At 39.0% G+C, this 22,230-nt stretch overlaps 1 protein-coding gene across 6 annotated transcripts in view; it reads left to right on the forward strand.

Moving 5' to 3' along the window:
• Positions 1-22,230, forward strand: part of MITF (melanocyte inducing transcription factor) — a 230,614-nt gene that overhangs the window by 197,342 nt on the left and 11,042 nt on the right. For all 6 annotated transcript variants that reach the window (XM_040247238.1, XM_040247233.1, XM_040247236.1 and 3 more), the window contains 4 exons: positions 1,714-1,809; positions 11,633-11,750; positions 14,291-14,347; positions 19,764-19,839. In XM_040247238.1, the coding sequence (XP_040103172.1) occupies positions 1,714-1,809; positions 11,633-11,750; positions 14,291-14,347; positions 19,764-19,839 (347 nt within the window). The remainder of the gene's footprint in view (positions 1-1,713; positions 1,810-11,632; positions 11,751-14,290; positions 14,348-19,763; positions 19,840-22,230) is intronic.

The raw sequence follows: 22,230 nt of genomic DNA on the forward strand, positions 1-22,230 counted from the left end.
AATATATTTGGAAACTTTATTCATTTAAGATAATTCATGAATATTTTCCCAAGCAATGAAAAGTTCTTCTGTGGCATCCTGTTTAATGGATATATAAATTATGTTACATCCATTTATTAATTATATTTGTAGATTTTAAATGTGTGCATGGATATATAAGAGGAAGAAAACTTTTTTTTTGCTTTTTATCAACATGTATGACTCTTTTCATAAAAGAACAAATTATTTAAAAAATTCTCTCACACCAAAGCCACTAATGTCCTTTACCTGAAAAAAAAAAGATTAAACATTTACAAAGAAAGGTTGCTCATAAGTCTTCTGGCCCATTTTCCAGTTTACCAATTCACTTGGAATGTCATCTCTTAAACAGGACATAAATTGGTATACCTGGAAAGGAAACAGTATTGGCAGTTACTCAAAACTGACCTCCATTTATCCTTCTCTGGAGTCACTCAGTGACGCTCGTTTTTTGAGTGTATGCTGTATTCTTGGCACTGTGAGCACTTCATATGGTTTGTCCTGAAATCTCACAAGAATCCAATAAGGGCATGAGTATTATTAACCCCATTTTACAGATTGGCACACTGTGACTCTTAAAGATTAGGGGCAATGACCCAAACCAGAAAGGGGGAGAGCCAAGATTCTGACAAGCCCCATGGTGTTGAAGCCTGTCTTCTTTAACTGTGGCAAAAAGGTACACAGGGGCATCCCTCTGAGTTCTGAGCTTTCACTGTGTACTTGTGAAGCACTATTAAGACCCAAGCAGGTGTTTGCATGCTCGCACGTACGCTCACACACACACACACACACACACACACACACAGACATACCAATTAGATCAAATACATAAGATGTTTACGAAGAAATGTTTTCACAGACTTGTCTTTGCAACTGCTGCAATGCACATGTAATCACTGTTGTTTACTATAGTGACTGATGTTTTGGTACTTCAGAAATAAAATTGATCTAGAGGGAATGTCAGCTCCACGACTGTAATGATAACCTCGTCCTGGTGCTCTCCTCCGGGAGTGCAAGCGCACTGGCAGGCATACAAGGAGAGACTTAGTGTACAAGTTATTGTAAGATTACTGCAGAGTTAACCAGTGGCCTGGGAGACACAGTGCCCCCCACACCTCTGTGGGAACAAAGGGTTGAACAGCCATCTGTGGTTTTTTTTTTACTCCAAGGATGGTGTGGGAAATGTACTGGATGTAAATTTAGATGAGAACAGGAAAAGGCAGCTATCATTCAAGATGAAGTTTCCTGGTTCCTCTTTCCGGTTTAGGGCAGGCAGTTTTATACAACAATTGAAAGTTTAGTTCAAACTGTGGCTCTAACTCTTCTTTGATTTGTGACTTTGGGCAAGCTGTTTCCCATGTATCTCACCTGAAAAATTGCTGTAATAATAGCACCTATTCTGGTAGGGTTATTGTCAGGGTAAATCAGTTAGTCCATAAAAAGCCCTGAGCCCAGTGACTGGCACCTAGTAATCACTCACTATGTGCTGGTTGTGTATATCATCCTCCTCATCACCCATTAGCATTAATGGTCTTCAATAATGTACTCCTTTGGAGAGGAAGAGGACAGTTATCTCTTAGACTCTACTAAAAAGTGTTACTTCTTTAGACCAGGAAAGACCATGGATCTCTCTTTGGATTGCTTTGCACAGTTTTTGCTTATATCTGTCTCTCTTCCATTGCCTTTTTCCCTCAGATGGATGATGTAATTGATGACATCATTAGCCTAGAATCAAGTTATAATGAAGAGATCCTGGGCTTGATGGATCCCGCCTTGCAAATGGCAAATACGGTATTGGTGATCTTTTTATTTTTCTAAAAGAAAAGCTTGAGATATTATTTCCCATGTTTTTTTCCTGTTCCTGAATTTTCAGTTTCTCTTTGCAAGTGATTCTTTTAGAAGTTAATTCATGAGACAGAGAAATATCTCAAGATCACAGATAAATGACTCAGACATTAGAAATTAAGAATTTCTCGTGAGTTTATCAGTAACCCCATGATAAAGCTCTGCAGTCCCTGGAGTCCGAGTTCACTTTCAATAACATGCTAGGTTTTCTAACTCCCCTCGACATCTGATGCCCAACTTAGTATACTGCTGCCAAGGGAAATACTGCGTGCTCTGTTATTTACAGTGGTTTTCTGGTCAGCTTGAAAACATAATGCACTTTTTAAAGGAGATCCTTTACCATTGACAGGTGATTAAGTGACGTTCAGTTTGCCCCTTTTCAATGGCAAATTTATTCCAGTTTTAGTTCATTAAGCAGGGGTCATATTTGCTCTTCTCTGTTAAGTATTCCTCTCTGCAGTTAGAGCCTTGCCTGTAGAGTTTATTTTCTTTCACTCCTTCCGTTTGCATCTTACTTGGTTCTTGCAGGAATTCCTTGAGTCATGTTGGGATGCTATCATTGCCCTCCGTTTTAGGGTTAGTAAACGTTAGCTTGTGTTGCCCTAGGTTATACAGCTCAGATGTGTCAGAGCTGGGACACGGTACATCTTTGAATGGCTGCTGCTGCTAAGTCGTGTCTGACTCTGTGTGACCAGAGCCCATATGCGACTCTGTGTGTCCCATAGATGGTAGCCCACCAGGCTCCCCCGTCCCTGGGATTCTCCAGGCAAGAACACTGGAGTGGGTTGCCATTTCCTTCTCCAGTGCATGAAAGTGAAAAGTGAAAGTAAAGTTGCTCAGCCGTGTCTTGACTCTTAGCCATCCCATGGACTGCAGCCTTCCAGGCTCCGCTGCCCATGGGATTTTCCAGGCAAGAGTACTGAAGTGGGGTGCCATTGCCTTCTCTGCTTTGAATGCCTAGTCCCACCCTTTTCTGTTTTCTATACAAGTAATGCCATGAGACTATCATATTCTTTAGTAATTAGTATGGTTTTGGGGGTATACTATTTTTATTAACATTTAAATTTCACCAAGAGTTCAAGAATATGCTAGCCTTCTGTTCAGATTTTTGAAATGAAAATAAAATGGACAAAGAGCTTTAAGGATGCAATATATTTAACACTGCATAATATATTCACCAGCTGGACAATCTAGGGGGAGGTGTAACTATACAGTTAGGAGACAAGCCCTGGAATTGGAGGAAGAACCTACCATTCAGCACTAAACAGAGGACTCTGGTTGCTGACAGAATCTCCCCTTGACTTCAGACTTGACACAAACTGAGCAAATCTATCAGTATACACAAACCAGTGAATTCAGGACAGTTATACAGGATAGATTGGCCAGAGCTGGTTCGGATTGTGGGAGCCAGTCTCAAGCAAGCGAGATTGGTTGCAGGATGGAGTCATCTTTTAAAAACTGCTAATTTATGGGGTCGCAAAGGGTCATACACGACTGAGCGACTGAACTGAACTGAATTTCTACGCAAGTTCCTAAGATGCTTTTCCTAAACAGGGTAGTAATTGGTTTCTAAAAGATTAACTTCCATGGTGGTAAAGACGGTGAAAGGGAGTTGTTGCTAGTGGTTATAGAAATTAAGATTTGCAAGATGAACAAGTTCTGGAGATGTGCTGCCCGACAGTGTGAATATACTTAATGCAATTGAACTATACACTTAAAAACAATTAAAAACGGTGAATTTTAGATGATACTTTTTTTAACCACAGAATTTTTTTTTAAAGACTAAATTCCAATGATAAATTTCCTTGGCAAGGGAATGTGGTAGCTTTTACTTATTTATACCAAAATCCCTAGAAAACCAGTTTTTTTATAGTTACATTTTCTTTTCTGTCTTGATCCGGTCCTTTAAGTCACCTTCTTAAAGTCTTGAGAAGTAAGGACTCCCCACAAAACCTCTGAGTTTTTTCTAGAGTGTTTAGTTTTATCAATTTACTACCCGTTTAAACTCACCCCGCATTTTGAAAGCACTAAATATTATTTCTAACAAATGTTCCCATGCCAAACTTGTCCCATTCTCTTTGAGCCCTGGGTCAGCTGCTGTGGAACCCTCTTGCTTTCAGCTTTATGCATCCGTGAGGTAGACTGTGCCTGTCAGTAGTCAGAATCCCAGGACAGACAGGAGCAAAACCCTTGGAGGAGCTTACGCTCAGGAATTTATATTTTTACATATACCCATGGGGTTGCTAGGGGTCAGACACGACTGAGCGACTTCACTTTCACTTTTCACTTTCATGCATTGGAGAAGGGAATGGCAACCCACTCCGGTGTTCTTGCCTGGAGAATCCCAGGGATGGGGGAGCCTGGTGGGCTGCCGTCTATGGGGTCGCACAGAGTCGGACACGACTGAAGCGACTTAGCAGCAATAGCAGCAGCAGCAGTCCCCTTGCAGCACTAATTAGCAATGGCCGAGTCATTTCAGAAGAACTTTGCTGAAAAGGGTGGTAATTTTCCAGTGGCATCAAATGGATACCTGCGCATACTCAGGAGAACTGTAGGATTGACATGATTCTTTTAAATTATTCTATTTAAAAAAGTTTTCCCCAGTGATGAGGACCTCAGATGTCATCTGATCTAACCTAGTACTCACTGCCTTAATTTCCTCTTGCATATCCTTTGTATTCCCCTCCAAAATATCAGGCTTTCAGCTTCTTGAAAGCTTCCAAATCCACACTCACAAGTGAAGCAGTGTAACACAGTGGTTGGGAGTTGAAGATTTACCATCAGACCTGGATTCAAATCCTAAGTCTGCCATTTACAGCCTGACCTTGCACATTATTTAGTGTCTTGAAGTCCTCCATTTCCTTATTTGTAAAATAGAACTGATCATTGTTTCTCCTTGACATGGTCATCTCCTAAATTATGAATTGTTGTTGTTTAGTCACCGAGTCCTTTCCAACTCTTTTGTGACCCTACGGACTGTACCCCACCAGGCTCCTCCGTCATGGGATTTCCCAGGCAAGAGTAGTGGATTGGGTTGCCGTTTCCTTCTCCAGGGGATCTTCCCGACCCAGGGATGAAACCCCTGTCTCCTGCATTGGCAGGCAGACCCTTTACCACCAGCCCCCTGGGAAACCCTAAAGTATGTACAGCATTTAGCATTGGAAACATAGCTTGTACTCAACAATGTCTAAATTATTATATATAATTTATTATAGTTTAAATAATTTTGATAGTATTTTATCCGGGTGATATTCACTCAGCAACTGTAATATGCCAACTCTATGTTAGAATAATATCATACTCAATAATGGAAATATTTATCATAGTGAGTCTCTCTGTGGATGTGGATCCCAGTTTGCCCCGTGGAGAACTTGTCCTTGTGACAACCCTCTGAAGACATGACCTTTAGACTGAATACCCGTGTCTCCTCGGTCAGTCTACGGTGGAGTAGATATCCTAGTCTGATTGCTCCTGAACTCACTTTAAGATTGATTTGGCCTTTATTAGATGCCTCATATGTGACCAGTGCTGGGTGAGGTGCTTTGGATGCAGCTGAGTCAGGTCTCCTTCCTGGTCTCACTGGGCTGACAAGCTTAGAAAAGGAGACCACTTCAGACTTTGAATGGAGAAGGATGATTCAGAAGCAGAGAGACCATCTCAGGGGAGTCCCCAGATAAGAAAGAATCACCAGGGCAGACTTTGATTAATTCCCAGTCAAGAGAAGAGTAACCTGCAGCACCCTCAGGGGTCACTGACTTTGTCCTGGTCCCCATTTCTCTTCTGTGTTCTCCACATCAGAGCTTTCCCACAAGAAACTATTTCGGCATTTTACAACTGGCAGAAAGACACAGTAACACAGAAGTTAGGAACACAGACTCTCAGCCAGACATCTGAATTCAATACACACTCTGGAGTGAGTTGTTTGTCTTTGCCTCACTTTCCTTTGCTGGAAAATGGGGATAATAATAGCATCTAAAACAAGAGAACCTATGCTGTTACTTACTAGCTCTTATTCTTGATAAAATTGGGTTTTAATTGTTAGAATTAAATAATAGAACCACTACAACTTACTAACATGTTAATTTTTTCTCCACAGTGGAGTTTAAAATTAATATTCTTTATGTTGGACATTTTTTCCTTTTAGTTGATTCTTTGAAATGGTCTATTTCAAGTTAACTGTTTTAAAAAATAAAGTGGAAAGAACACTTAGAGAGGAAACTATCCTAGAGAGGAAACTATCCTAAGGGAATTGGAGTCTAGAAATAACTATTCTGAGAGCACAAGGGCCCTCTTGTACCATCGCAAACAAAGAATAAAAGTCCCAGTTTACTTGTGCTTACAGTACTTAATTGATATTCAGAGAAGGGGACCATCCAGGGAGAAAAAAATAATAACATTTTGCAATTATCATTAACTTGGAACAATATTCATTTTGGTGGAGCAGAACATTGAAGAACTTGATTCAGACAAAGTTTAGGGAACATACACACACATGTCTACCTTCTCTTTATTTGTCCTAATTTGACTGTGTCTTTTACTGTCCACTGTACAGCTCATGCACTGGAAGTGAAATCTTGTCCATCAGGTTAATGTGCTGGATAAAAACCCTGCAAAGACACAATATATTTATGTTAACAGAAGGGGTGCTTCCTCTTCCTTAGCTTTTTTTTTTAAATGTAAATTTATTTATTTTAATTGGAGACTAATTGCTTTACAATATTGTATTGGTTTTGCCATACATCAACATGAATCCACCATGGGTGTACACGTGTTCCCCATCCTGAACCCCGCTCCCACCTCCCTCCCCACACTATCCCTCTGGGTCACCCCAATGCACCAGCCCCAAGCATCCTGTATCCTGCGTCGAACCTGGACTGGCGATTTGTTTCATATATGATATTATACATGTTTCAATGCCATTCTCCCAAATCATCCCACCCTCTCCCTCTCCCACAGAGTCCAAAAGACTGTTCTATACATCTGTGTCTCTTTTGCTGTCTCGCATACAGGGTTATCGTTACCATCTTTCTAAATTCCATATATATGCGTTAGTATAGTGTATTGGTGTTTTTCTTTCGGTCTTACTTCACTCTGTATAATAGGCTCCCGTTTCATCCACCTCATTAGAACTGATTCAAATGTCGTCCTTAGCTTTAAAAGTGTTATTTTGACCTAGTAAAGAAGGTAACTGGGGGAACTTTTCAAAATGAGACAGGGAACCACTGAATCTTTTCCTAAATTTGCATGGCTAGGAGACTGATTTTTAATTAGAAATCCATATTATTTTAATCAGCCTCCCTTTGAGTAGCTTTATTTATATAACCGCTGTTAATATAAAGCACCTAAGCCATCATTTAGAGCAGTCTTTCAACCTTGGTACTGTTGACATTTGGGATGGGTAACCCTTTGTTGTGGAGACTGTCTTGTCTGTTGTAGGATGTTTGGCAGGATCCCTGGCTTTTACCCACGGGAGGCCATTCACACCTTGCCATCCCACAGTGACAACTCAGAAGGTCTCGAGACAGTGACAAATGTCCCCTGGGGAAAAGGGGCCAAATCACCCCATTGGAAAAAGATTTGGAATATGGAGTAGTCACTTTAGCCACACACATCCCCTCATTTCTGTGCTTAGATCTGCGTTGCAGTCCACGGGATGCTTGGCAGTTCATATGGCGGATAGTTTTGGTAATCAAAGTGAAAATTAGTTTGCCCCCAAAACTATGACTTCCTTGGTGGCTCAGACAGTAAAGAGGCTGCCAGCAAGGCAGGAGACCCAGGTTCGACCCCTGGGTCAGGAAGTTCCCCTGGAGAAAGGAATGGCAATCCACTCCAGTATTCTTGCCTGGAGAATCCCCATGGACAGAGGAGCCTGGCTAGCTGCAGTCCATGGTGTCACAAAGAGTGGACATCACTGAGCGAAAAAACCGTAGACAAAGAATATACTTTCAGGAAAACCTCACTGGACATGAATTTGAGCCACTTTGGGAAATAGTGAAGGACAGGGAAGCCTGATGTTCTGCAGTCCATGGGGTCGCAAAGAGGCGGATACAACTGAGTGACTGAACAGTGAAACATAGTTTATCAGTCACTTTAAAAGCAGGTACTCTGTTTCATTCGTGCATGCGTCTTCAGTCATGTTCGACTCTTTGTGACCCCCATGGACTGTAGCCTGCTAGGCTCCCCTGTCCATGGAATTTTCCCGGCAAGAGTACTGGATTGGGTTGCCTTTCCCTTCGTCAGGGGCTCTTCCCCACCCAGAGATCGAACTCGTATCTTGTGTGTCTCCTGCACTGGCAGGCAGATTCTTTATCACTGCACCACCTGTTTCACCCACTTTATCTTGTTTACTTTTTACAAAACCCTGTGAGATGGGTGATACGACTGCTACTTTTCAGAGAGGGACATCTCACCTCACAGAGTTGAATATCATTTGGCACGTCAGAGACAGGCAGCTTCTAACCTGAATCACTGGCTCCTTAGCCCAGGATGTAAATGACTGCACCGTTCGTTTGTAAATTTGAGTACCCACAGTTAGTGAGCAAGTGGGATTTTATTTGTTCAGGTTCATTTGGAAATTAATTGAAAATTACAGTTTCTAACTGATTATTATCAGCAGGTTGATCCTTCCCTCCTCCCATTTATACAATTAACATGCGATGTGAACCTCCTATCAAAAACATGCACTCAGAGCAGTACCTCGATGTTCCTTTTTATAAAGTCAGCATGATAAGTTACACAGAGTGCCTTTTCATCTCTGTGCCTGGCTCAGAGTAGGCACCCACAAAATTAAGTTTTTCTCAGCAAAATATCCCAGCAGGCTCTATGATGCCCTCTCCTAACCAGCAAGATTGGAAAAGCTGCCGAAGCAAGAAATCTTTTCAAGAACTCTCCAGAGGGTTATAAGCTGCCTTTTCAACTGGAAGTAATGATGTTTGACCTCAGTGGATGCCCGATAAGGCATCTTGTTCCGAAGATTTTAATTCCTCTCTCTTTTTTGGTCAGCCCTGCTGCCAGTCCACACAGTCTTCTCTGGGAGTTCTTAACCCCTACTCAATCCATTTCTTTCTGAGTTCTCCCCGCTTCCACCTGACTTGACCGTCCATCTCTCTCTCCCCGACTCTTGCGTTTGTGTCTCTCTCTTCCTGTTTCCACCCGCCCCCTTGTGTCTTTCTTTGTCTCATCCCCAGTTTTCAATTCTTTCACCCTCTCTTTCTCTTTTTGTGAGTCTGCATTTATTAAGTATGTGTACACACACCATCTTCCTTTAGATTGTGGTTAGAAAATATATTCTTATCCTGGAGAAGTTTATAATAGAACATATCTGTTCAGTATCAATCCAATGATAACTTAGAGGTTTTTTTTTAAAGTTAGTTGTATTTATCACTTGCCTATTATTTATTCCTAACAAATTATCATAATAACCCAGTTGTATGTTTTGCACACCATTTGCACATGTGATCTTTATTTCTCAAGCCATGGAAATAATTGTTTTTAGCTTGTGGCATTGAATCTCAAGTCACATTATTGGTTTATTAATACCCGATAGTTCTTTCCAAGTCTGAAATTCTAGAAGGATAGGAAGATAACTTGAGCAAACTCCAGGAGACAGTGGAAGACAGGGAAACCCGAAGTGCTGCAGTCCATGGTGTCTCAAAGAGTCAGATATGACTGAGCGGCTGAGCAACAACAAAGGAGGAGGGTAAAGCTTTGGAATCTCGAAGTCTTACCAGATGTCATACCAGCTTTATAACTTTTGACTCTCTGACTCTACAGTGCTGTGTTGAGACATTTGAGCCTCTTTCACTTTTCTGTATTAAGTTGGACAAGAATAAAACTAAACACAGGGCAAGGCTGACCTGAGAAGATGACCTGTTTCATATAAAACCACTAAGACAGCTAGTAATCATAGTCACTTTTTTATCAGTTCCTTAACTAGAGGCCCTTGAATATGGTTCAAGGGCATTTTACATTATCACATTTTCATATGTATACGTATAGTGAGATATGTGTAATCCATTTCATATGCATAATTTAGATGCTGTCTTCACAAAGGAACAAAAGGCTGAGTGCAGAAGAGAGATGTGCTCTGCTGATCTGTCTGTTCGAACAGCCCCCAACCCCAGTCATACCAGAGCAAGTGTCATATTAACCTGTTGGAAACTTCCCCCATCTCTCTACCTAGGGGTTTAGCTTATAGACTGTTTATTGAGAAGTCATGACACGAATATGATACCTGGTGGAAATGAGAGGAAACACATTTGAGTCGATCTTTATTTCATGGTATCTTTTAATCTGTATGTTAGTGGTTATTTGAAAGAATGACACGTGCTATATTGTGATGTAGCCTCTACCAGGTACATCTGCATTACTGAGTATTTTAATCATACTTAAATGCTAGCTACACTTAATTTTCTCAGATTAGAGTAAAAATCAGTGTATAATCAAGTAAAGGGAGGGCTGAGAGACATAAACTCTCACCTGGGAATGATAGTTTCAGAAATTATTCGAGTTGAGCTGGAAATGGGAAGTTTCTGCCATGGAAGTAGTGAGATCACTTAACTGTTTTCCAACAATTAATACTTAGACCTTTATTTCAGGGAGTGGGAAAAGGAAATGTCTTGGATCTCATACGTTTATAAAACCGGGTACATCAAACTCATAGCAGAGAGCTAGTCACAGGGAAATGCATACGTGACAAAGGGAAGTCATTGTTGGGATAAAACAGATTCACTGCTTGAAAATATTCAGTTCAGAACAAGAGACAAACACGCTTAAGCTCGTTTGGAAAGGCTCAATTTTTTTTTTTTTTTTTTTTTAAGTGTTAACATTTTGTTCTTTTAGGAAAGTCAGTGGGCTCCCTCTTGTGGCTTTGTGGAAGATTTCAGTTTCAAGGAAAATGCCTTTTTAGTATAATAGTTAGGATATCATTTCTTTTCCAATACGAAAACACTTTTCATTACTTTGCTTTGTAGAGAGAGAGAGAGGAAGAAAAGGAAGGAAGAAAGTTGACTTTGGTGCAAAACCTGACTTGGCTACAAAGCTATGCCACATAGAACATGACTTATAATAGCCAATATTTACTTCACATCTACCATAAGCTACTAGATACTATAGATAATGCTGCTGCTGCTAAGTCGCTTCAGTTGTGTCCTACTCTGTGTGACTCCATAGATGGCAGCCCACCAGGCTCCCCCGTCCCTGGGATTCTCCAGGCAAGAGTACTGGAGTGGGGTGCCATCGCCTTCTCCAATAATGAGTTCACCACATTATCCTTTGTCTTGATGCTCACGATAAACCTGTCAGATAGGTTGTTTAGTGATTTGATGTGTGTGAGATTCTGCCTCCTTTCCTGTCTCTAAGGGAACCCCTAAGGAGACCATATGTCTGTGAATGAATGAAATGGTAAGCATCTCATTTCCTGTATTAACAAATATTTTTTATGTGAAATCATTTCTTTTTTTAAAGTCAGTTTTTGTTGGAGTCTAGTTGCTTTACAGTGCTGTGTTAGTTTCTGCTGTGCAGCACAGTGAAGCAGCTGCACATGTACATATGTCTGCTCCCTTCTGGACTTCCTTTCCATTCAGGTCACCACAGTTGTGTTGGGTAGAGTTCCCTGTGCAGCGTGATGTTCTCATTAGTTTTCTGTTTTATACATAGTATCAATGATGTATATACGTAAATACAGTCTGGAATAGGATATGGGTTTTAGCTGACTAATTTAGGAATTGTTCAGTGATTCATTTCCATTACTGTTTTTTTCTCTTTCCAGTTACCTGTCTCTGGAAACTTGATTGACCTTTATGGAAATCAAGGCCTGCCACCCCCAGGCCTCACCATCAGTAACTCCTGCCCAGCCAACCTTCCCAACATAAAAAGGGAGCTCACAGGTAAATACTCAGCACTTGTGCCTCTCACTGGAGGTTTTCTGTTCATGTTCTGTTCAGCAAAGTTATCCAAGTAGTGACCTCCAGAACTATTTCCAACTCACACACATATGTTTTTAGGTCTGTGCAGTGGTTGAAACATTGAGCTACGTTTTAGCGTGGGGTACTTATACTTGAAAACCCTGGTTTCCAGTATTACTTGAGATGCTGGGAATCGGGTCCCCATTCCTCCATGACTGGCATCATTGTGTCTGTGACCACTGTCCCCTTTGGACTGAGAGCAGCAGGCTCCCAGTCTGGATTTTTCCTGGCCCTTAGTAGCATTTGAGTTTGAGAACTCTGATTTGAATTTTCCTTTGACACACGTTCAGACCCACAGCTGGGACAGACTAAGGACGTATGTCTTACCTCTTAAGATGCTTTCTGTTACTTTTGCTCTATCATGTGCAAAAGATTCACTCACAGAGTGAAAAAATAATTTATCAAATGGAGCAATGGGTATCGTTTGCTCTTGAGGCAAATGTGAAATTACCTGTTTCGCCATTTTTGTTTAATGCTTTAGCAAAGGCATTTGGCCATTACAACACGATGAAACTGCATTAGAACTGGCATTCTACCCTGCTGGATTTTATGGCCTTCAGCTCATCCGAACCCTTTTTATTATTTGATCCTTGCATCTTACAGAATTCGGTGTATAGACTGAGACTATGGAATATAGATTTGGTGCAAAAAAAAATTCCTCTTCTATTCAAGTGTGTCTTTGAAAGAACAAAAACAAAATTTCAGAAAATTGTGGCAGGAGAAAGACATTAAAAAAAAAAAGACATTGATTTGGTTTTTAAAAAGATGATTAATACATAAAAACCATCAAAAGCCAACAAACACGTAGGTATCGTACCAGAAAGTAATAATACAATGAAGTTTTAGAAAACATAGCTAAATGAAACTTGTATTAAATAAGGATAAAATACGGTTAGAGTGACATGCATAAAATTCTTGAGTGTAAAATGGGGTTTTGAATTATGTATATGATTGTTTCTTCAGAAATAAAACCACAGCAGCAAGGGGAAAGAGGATATAAGAAATGGGTGAAGAGGGTGTACATTTATTAAATTTTTTAAAAAGCAGATATAACAGACACTACCTCTAGAGTCACTGGTATCTTAGAAAATGACCAATCCAGTCTGGACAAGGGTAAAATGGCAGGGAAAGGAGTAAAGGGACAGGAAATGAGGTTCTGAACACTGATAGCTCAGGAAGCAGCACGCTATACACAGAAAAGAAGAGGCTTACAAGTTAGCAAATCTGACCTAATAATATATAATACATTATAACAATATAATAAATATGCTATAAGCTAAGCTAAGTCACTTCAGTCGTATCCGACTCTGTGTGACCCCAAAGACGGCAGCCCACCAGACTCCCCCATCCCTGGGATTCTCTAGGCAAGAACACTGGAGTGGGTTGCCATGTCCTTCTCCAATGCATGGAAGTAAAAAGTGAAAGTGAAGTCGCTCAGTCGTATCTGACTCTTTGCGACCCCATGGACTGCAGCCTACCAGGCTTCACCATCCATGGGATTTTCCAGGCGAGAGTACTGGAGTGGGATGCCATTGCCTTCTCCGAAAAGATATATATTTTTAAATACAATTCTGGATTATGATAATGTAATGTTTTTATATCACTTCTGAAAGGAAAGTAACAGAGGTTCCTGAATCCCCAGTGATTTTTAAAAGTCTAACAGTTCTGTAAAATAAAAATTTTTTAATTTTTTAATAATTAAGAAGTATTAAAACAGATAAAATAGAAGCAACCTGATTTGTTTTTCTTTGTTTTGTTTTACTCTCTGTAAGGCAGCTAATAATCCCTTATTGCAGAGATCGCACCAGAGTTGCTATGCAAACAGATCAAATGGAGTTGTCACCAAATGCCTTTGTCCCAAATGCCTATTTTTGTTTTTATAAACTCAGAGTAGTAAATAGTTGCCCTAGAAGTCATTGAATCATTTCATTCTAACAGGTTCTGATGGAACCTGGCTCAAAGTTCTTAAATAATGAATTCATTTCCGTGAACCAGTTAGAGATCCAGTTTGGGAGCTTCTTGGCTCAGCTTCTGTCTCAGTGTGTTAACACATCAAAGAAAGACTGAAAAGTGCTATTTCCTGAAAAGAAAATTTGACTGCTGACAATACTCTATTGACAGCAACTTCTCATAATCTCTGGTTATTTTTTGTTGTTGTTGTTCGTACCTGTCTGTCGTTCCAGCCTGTCAGACATCTTTGTTACTGGTCTTCTACCATTTTGTAGAAGCTAAATTTTTGCATTTATTGGATATATATTGTTTTTGAAAAAAAAAAAAAAAAAAAGGAAGTCTTTGATTCAAAGTTAAAAATTTTTAACTCTGGTTTTATTTATAGTTAAGTCAGATAAACATCTATCTGTTTAGACAATGAAGTGTTGTTTTAGTTTACACCACTGTGTTCCTGGAAAGGTTCTGGTTTCTAATGACTTCATTCATGTACACAGCATGTATTTTTCCCACAGAGTCTGAAGCAAGAGCATTGGCCAAAGAGAGACAAAAAAAGGACAATCACAACTTGAGTAAGTTGGGTTTATGTTTATTACAGTAGAGTTGATGTTCCCCGTTATATCAGAGAGTTTCCAGGCATTTTGAAGAGAAATTGATTTTACCTGTTAAAGGTATATTTTATGGAAGAAAATTGTTTTTTGAAGAGTCCAAAGTATATACTTTGCCTCATATTTTAATCTCAGATTAAAGTGAATTATATACACACCCATACACACACTTGTTTTCAGTATCTTGAGGACTGATGTTTTTTCTTTTTTTTGTAAGAGGGAATCTTGATCCCTGACTACCCAATTATAAGTTGCTCACACTGGAACTTAACTAACAAAAGGGGATTATGGAATCACCTTCTCCAGTGAGATTTAAAAGAAAAAAAATGAAACATCTTCAGGAGAGTCATTGAGTGAGGTGAGGTAGCCTCCCAAATTTCTAACTTTAACTGTGATTTTTAAAAAGTCTTCTATCAGTAGAAGAATTACCATTTGTTGTATAATTTTCTATGAGGAAGTGATTTTTAAAAGTCTAACAGTTCTGTAAAATAAAAATTTTAAAATTTTTTAATAATTAAGAAGTATTAAAACAGAAAAAATAGAAGTCTTCTAACATTTAAAATTACTTTCTTATATACTTAATTTACTCTTGATCACATCTTTATGCTTTTTCCTATGAAAATTCAAGATTTTTGTTACATAAACAAGTTCAAGAGGCTGCAAAAAAAAATATTGGGCTTGGAAGTAGAAAATTGTGTCTGTGTGAATTTCTTATCTCAAGATCCTCTGTCCTCTTTTTCCTAAATTGATTTTTAAGGATGAAGTTATGGATAAACACTTTGTCCATGTAAAAATGATAGGACAAGCTCACAGTTCTTCTCTGAGCTCTAAAAATAATCATTGTTGGGTTTTCTTTCCAATTTGTTGTTTGTCTTTGCAACCTTTTCCTGTGTATTTAAGAGTACACACCCTTATGCATGCAGAGATTATAAGAGAATGATTTTGTCTATGATTTAACACAAATAGTCTCATATTGATGCCTGGTTTTTCACTCCACAGTGTGTCCTAAAGACCTTTTGCTATTACTCATCTAGATCTATCTACTTGTTTAGAAAATTGTTGCATGGTGTTCCACATGTGACTTGTGATATTTAGTAATCCTCCTGCTGCTAAGTGTTAGTTCTGTTTCCAGTTTCTCCCTATTATAAACAATGCCACAGCGAACATTTGCAGACATGGCTCTCTGTGTGCAGCGGAGTTAGTTTCTCCAGGGTAAATGCTAAGAAATGGAATTGCTAAGTCCTTAGGGGAAGGCGGTTGTGTCTGTGTGTTTTCTTTGACTAGATCCTGCTCTTCCCAGTTACCCTTTCACTTAGAGGAAACTTTTCTCACCTATTAACCAAGAGATTTTGACTAATATTTCTAAAGTCTCTTCTGGTTTCCAAGTAACTTTAAGATAATTTCTTCTTTTAAAATACATTAGAAATGAGATAATGAGGCAGTCTCTAAAGCTTCTCCTAAACTGAAATGTGGAAAACTAAGTTGGATGTTGGCAAGAACAGTATCCGCCTTTACTTTGTCACCTGAACTCTCAAGTTCAGGGTTGTCTGTAAAGTGCAAACATTATCAGCCAACTCTGAGGACAATAAAGCAGTCTTAAGATTTCATTGAACTGTTAGAAATTAATACTCAAGGTTCACCTGCCCATTGACTTTTCCTCTTCTAGGAATTTATCTTGTAAGAGTTCCTGACAAAATGAGCTAAAGATTACATTCATTTATTTATGCGTAACTACTTTTTGAGCCCCATTATGTATAAGGTACTTTTCTACAGAGGTGAACCAGACAGACAGATTTGTCCCCTGTCCTGAGAAGCTTACATGTGAGTCAGGGGCAAACAGAATGAGTGAGCAAACAGATTCATGCAGATGGTGTTTTCAGCATAGGCTAAGTACTGTGAGGGGAATAAAAAGTACATGCGACCACTAGCAAAAGGAGTCGTTATACCTTTGAAAAAGAAAGACATTGGAAATAGTCTAAATATTTATCAGTAGCGGATTTGTAAAAAATAAATTATGGTACATCCTTATAAAGGACACTCAGTGGCTCTTAAGAAGAATGGTGTTGGTCTGTTTCATCTGTCTACAACGAATTACTGAATGAGGAGAGCAAACAGCACAATGATATGTATAGGATCCCATTATGTAAAAGGAACACACTGTATATGCGTGTATGTGTGTGTGTGTGTGTGTGTGTGCGTGTGTATGTAGAAGATCTAGGAGTCAGCCTTGTCATTGGCAATTTCCTCAGGCATATAGATGTTGGATGGTGTACAGAGTTGTTTCTTACTTTTTTCTTTACACACTTTTGCATGTTTTGCATATTTTTCAAGCTGATACCACTTTTATAGTAAAAACATAGTTGAGGGAGGAGGCACTGAATTAAAAATGTAGTACATACAAATGTTGATGATAATAGGTGTCAACAATACACTGTTAAGTGAGAAAAGATAGATGCAGAATGGGTTTTCATGTAATTCTGCTTTAGTGATGTTATCCTTTATTTGGTTCATGGTTGGAGGCCTGGTGTGTGCTAGGCTCATATGGGTACTTGGAAGGCATCAATGACTAAGCATATATGAATAAATAGAAACATGCAAATGTTAGATGGTAGACAGGTCTATGCTTAAATGAATGAATGAAATATATAGATGTTTATATATATTTATATATCAGAAAGTCCTATGAGGAGGCAGAGTGCAGAGAGGGGAGTAGAGTGTTGGGAAGGGTACGGGAGGAGGTGGGTCCCTTCTAAATAGGCAGTCAGGGAGGGCTCATAGGTAAATTTGAGTCACTACTGGAGGAGGGTGAGGGCAGAGCCATTCAGGTATCTGGGGGAAGAGTGTTTCAGGCAGGGTGAACAGCAATATGAGGTCCTAAAGTGGGGAGTGTATCTGATTTGGTTGAGGAAGAGCAAGAAGCTCATGAAGCTGAGGATAGGAGAAACACAGATGAGTCACAATAAAACCTGATCAGAGGAGGAGAGAAAGAGAAATGAGATCAGAGGGAGGGAACTCCCAGATCCTATAGGACACCTCAAGGGCAAGCAATTGAAGGGTTTTCAGCAAGAGATTAACAAGTTCTGAAAAAAAAAAAAAAACAAGCTCTGACTCATGTTTTCACAGCTTATGCATTGTAGATAGACTAATGGGGGTAGGGAATGAAGAGCATGGGTGAAGCAGAAGTACCCCTTGGGAGGACTGCAATAATCCAGGCAAGAGATGCTGATTGGTTTCTATCAGGCAGCAGCAGAGATTGGAAGTGGACAACTTCTGGAAATATTTCAAAGATAGAGCCAGCAGATTTTGATGATGGATTGAATATAGGATGTGAAAGAAATAGAGCTACAGGATTGATTCTAAGTTTCTGCCCTAAGCAACTGGAAAGATGGAGTTATAGTGAGGTAAGAAAGCCCAGGGGTAAAGCTTATTGAAAAAAGGAAGATCAGGGGCTGAAGTTTGGAGTGTCAGGGCTGCCCATTGGACCTTTATATGGAGAACTTCCATATGACCTTCGTAAGTCTCTAGTAGTAGATTTGTGAGTCTAGAGTTCCAGGGAGATGTTTGGGGTGCAAATATGATAGTCGTCATTGTATATGTGGTATTCAAAACCATAATAGTAAAAAAAAAAAAAAAAAAAAAACATAATAGTAAATGAGGTTACCAGGAATTGAATGTAGATTAAGAAGAGCCCCAAGATCTGTTTCCTGGGTGCACCCCTAGGCCACGTATGTGCTTTTCTTAGAACATAAAAATAATCACCAAGGGTATGTAACAAATTTTACAGTGGTGGTATCAGGCTCATTAGAGACTTTTATTTCATTTTATGTATTTCAGTAATGTTTGATTTTTTATGAATATTATATGCTTGGAAAAAGAAAACATGTCATACTTCAGAGTTTTGGAAGGAGTTAGCTAGATCAGAGGTCCAAAAATTTCTTCTTCAGAGCCAGTGATTATCCCTAACTATTTCTGTTTTATAAAAGTCTGATGATAAGACTGTGTTATGCATAACTGATTTAATCTTAGAAATAATCACTCAGCTAAGAAAAAAATGTAATATGCATTGAGAAAGTAGTGAATAATACTATTTATTAAGCATGCAGAATATTAGTGAGTCAAATATAAATATATATTAGATTTTGTATATGCAAAGTAAAATATTAATACCTTTAATCCAATTTATTAGACTTTATTTGGAATTTCTTTTCAGACTAGGTAAATTTAAAACATTTATTAAGTCATATGCCTACTATTTCACCCCTCTTCCCCCAAGAAGATGATTATTCAGTTCAACATACAACTGGATTTATAAAAGAAGAATGCTGTTAGGATGCATAGTATAGTTGAAGATGCTTAACTTCTAGGATTATTTTATTCATTATTGTAGCCAGTGGACATGTCTGCCTGTTGAACATTTGAAATGTGCCTAATTCAAATTGTGATTTGCTGCAAGTATAAAATGCACACTGGATTTTGAAAAGTTAGTACAAATAAAAGGATGTTAAATACTTGTAAATTTTGATAGAGTCCACATGTTGATATTATAATACTTTCAATATATTAAGTTTAATAAAAATATTAAAGTAGATTTCATGTCTTTGTTTTTACTCATTTAATGAGACTGCTAGAAAACTAAAAACTACACGTGAAACTTGCATTATGTTTCTGTTGGGTATTCCTGGACTGGAGGAAAGGTTTTTGTATGGCCTGTAGGCTGAGAATGTTTTTTTGCATTTTTAAATGGTTTAAAATGCCCGGAGAATAATATTTTATGACATGTGAAAATTATATAAAATCCAAGTTTCAATATCCAGTGATTCTTTTCAGTAAACTTGCATCATTGAAAATCAGATTCAGTTAATATCAGTACATTTTGAATTTTGTCAACACAAAATTTATGGAAATCTGTTTTCTCTTTTGCTGTGTAGGTACTTAATTCTATGCTTATTTTTTCTGTTTGGCCTACAGAGAGCTCACTCTCTGGCCCTTTGCAGAAAACTTGCTGCCCCTGGTCTGGGGGTTCAGGGTTGAGTACTGGCTATTCTCCGCCTATTGTGTCCTCATCAGCTCTCTGATATCACCTAGGTAGTTTTGTCATTTGTAACTAAGGATGGTAGCTCTAATTTCAGGAGTTACTAGGGTCAAATGAGAAATTATAATCTCAGGGCTTCATAAATGATACAGTTCTGTACCAAGGTAGCTCATCTTTTAAAGGGCTTTAACCTCAGTACCAAAAACAGGAAAGTAACTGGGAAATATAGATTCAGGTTTTCATTGTCCCAACCAAGCAGAGATAATACACACATGCCTTTAATGAGATGTGCTAAATGCGTATATGGCACCATTACTAATAGCCCTTTCCTGTGCTCTTTTTTTGAAGTTGAACGAAGAAGAAGATTTAACATAAATGACCGCATTAAGGAACTAGGTACTTTGATTCCCAAGTCAAATGATCCGTGAGTACAATTGCATCATATATTTTTTCATACCTTAATGTTTTTTCATATGTTGCAAAAAGTGTGCAGATAAAACTAAAGAAGTATCCCTTCTTCCTTTGGTTTCATTTATGCATACCACCTGCTCCTTTCTTTTGGTTGGTTCATCAAACTAAAATCTCAAGAGACGTGAACTGAGTTGTTCAAAAAGATTATTGGGCATGAGCTGTTCAGCTTCGGAGGTGGGAAGGTGGCTTCCTGAAATCTGAGGATCTTTGACAAACACTGAACTACTAAAAAAATTATTTTATCAGTTCATACTGGACAGAGACTTCAGTAGGAGATAAAGCAAGATTTGTTGGCTATTTATTTGCTTTTAAGCTCATACAATATAGGAACTGAGAACTGATATTGGAGATTTCAAGTTTAACAATCTTCAGTAGATAAAAAGTCAGTTTTTCCCCCCCAAATTATATGCCCTTTGTTTGTTTTACCAATAAGGGGAAAAAGGAAATTTTTAATCCTCTTATAAGCATCGGTCAGCTAATTTGGATTTCAACTTCCAGTTTCTAATGCACTCTTTCAGAGATAACGGTTGTAAAGATAATTTTCCTACCAGCAATGTCAGCAAATAGGACAACAAATACACAATTTTTATCCATTAGAAATTGGCCCATTTGAAGTAAAGGGCTCGAAGATGTATACATTTTAATGGCTCCCACAGGCATTCTATGAAATTAGCCTCCGAATATGACCTTTTAGCTACCTAATAAAATGTAAAGATGAAATCAAGCATTATTCATGCAAGGCTTATTAAATTTGCTATTCACATTATTGTCAGAGAATTTGTGACAAAATAAAACCATTGCCCATTCTAAGGTGGTTTTGATGAATGTTCAAGCAAAGTCTCCATCATCAACATTTCACTTTCCCAGGTTTCAAGGAAAGCCGTTTTGAAACTCAAAACATTCAAATTCTCAGTTCTGCAGCACAAATGCATCCTATGAAGGGGCTGTGACCTTCATTTCCTATAGTCAGTCTTGCATGATAGTTGAAATTGAATTCCCATTTTCCTGTTCTTTATCAGCTTTCACTTTTTAGCATATTCTTTTAAACTGCAGCACATGGATCTCTTTAGCAACATATTATGAAATTATGGGGCTGCAGTGAAAGCCTCTATTTGCATATCTTCTTTATTGTATTAGAATACTTATGTGTTTATAATCTGAACTGATAACAATCTTTAATTGTAGGCATTGTTTTAAGATACAGCGGACCGCATCTGTTCTGTCCTAAGCCAGGTTTCTGTCACAGACCTTGGGGCTGCTATAGAGACATAGTCAAGCTGATCACAGTCTCAGCTCCACACCCTCTCCTACCCTAGACTAGGTCTGCCTTTAGTGACTTATGTATTGGGGATCTGTTTACACTTCTGTGTGAGAAAAAAAAAAAAAGGATTGCGCTCATTGCAAAAAAAAAAAATTGAAAACTCCAAAGCATAATTAATTAATTGGGTCTCACAAGGAAGTGAAACCCAAGGTAAGTGATTTTAATTCTGAGCTTAGTTGCTCAGTCGTTCTGACTCTTTGCGACACCATGGACTTTAGCTTGACAGGCTCCTCTGTCCATAGGGATTCTCCAGGCAAGAATACTGGATTAGGTTCCCATGCCCTCCTCCAGGGGATCTTCCCAACCCAGGGATCGAACCCAGGTCTCCCGCATGGCAGGCGGATTCTTTACCATCATAGCCACCAGGGAAGCCCAAGTGATTAGAATCATCACCTCTTAAAACCAGAGTATCTGCTTTCATGTTTAATTACGGGTTTCTCACCTTATTGAAGGCATCTTTCATTATAATTTTATTTCTCTCTGGCTGGTGAGGCAGGTCTGTTGTTTTCCTTTTAGCCCTGAACAGGTTGGCTTTGTGCTCACTCTTAGCATCTCAGGACACCTCCCTGGGTTGCCATTTTTGGTGCCCAGACCCCAGAGATCAGCCCCAGGGAGTTCTCCAGGGGCTGTAACTCAGCATCTCATGGGAGAGCTTCTGTTTTGTTCTCCATCTAAGCCATGTGAGGATCGGTTACTTGGTGGCTTGTTTTCATGTTCCTCCATTCACACATCCCAGCTGATACTTCCAATCTTTTTATCAGCTATAGATTATGGGGTGTCCCTCATTGCTCAGTTGGTAAAGAATCTGCCTGCAATGCAGGATACCTGGGTTCGATTGCTGGGTCAGGAAGATCCTCTGGAGAAGGAAATGGCAACCCACTCCAGTATTCTCACCTGGAGGATCACATGGATAAAGAGCCTGGCAGGCTACAGTCCATGGGATTGCAAGAGTCGGACATGACTTAGCAACTAAACCACCACCATTCACATGTCCCAGCTGATACTTCCAATCTGCTTTTAGTA

Source organism: Oryx dammah, unplaced genomic scaffold (assembly GCF_014754425.2).
Source record: "Oryx dammah isolate SB20612 unplaced genomic scaffold, SCBI_Odam_1.1 HiC_scaffold_9, whole genome shotgun sequence".
NCBI classification, from domain to species: Eukaryota; Metazoa; Chordata; class Mammalia; order Artiodactyla; family Bovidae; genus Oryx; species Oryx dammah.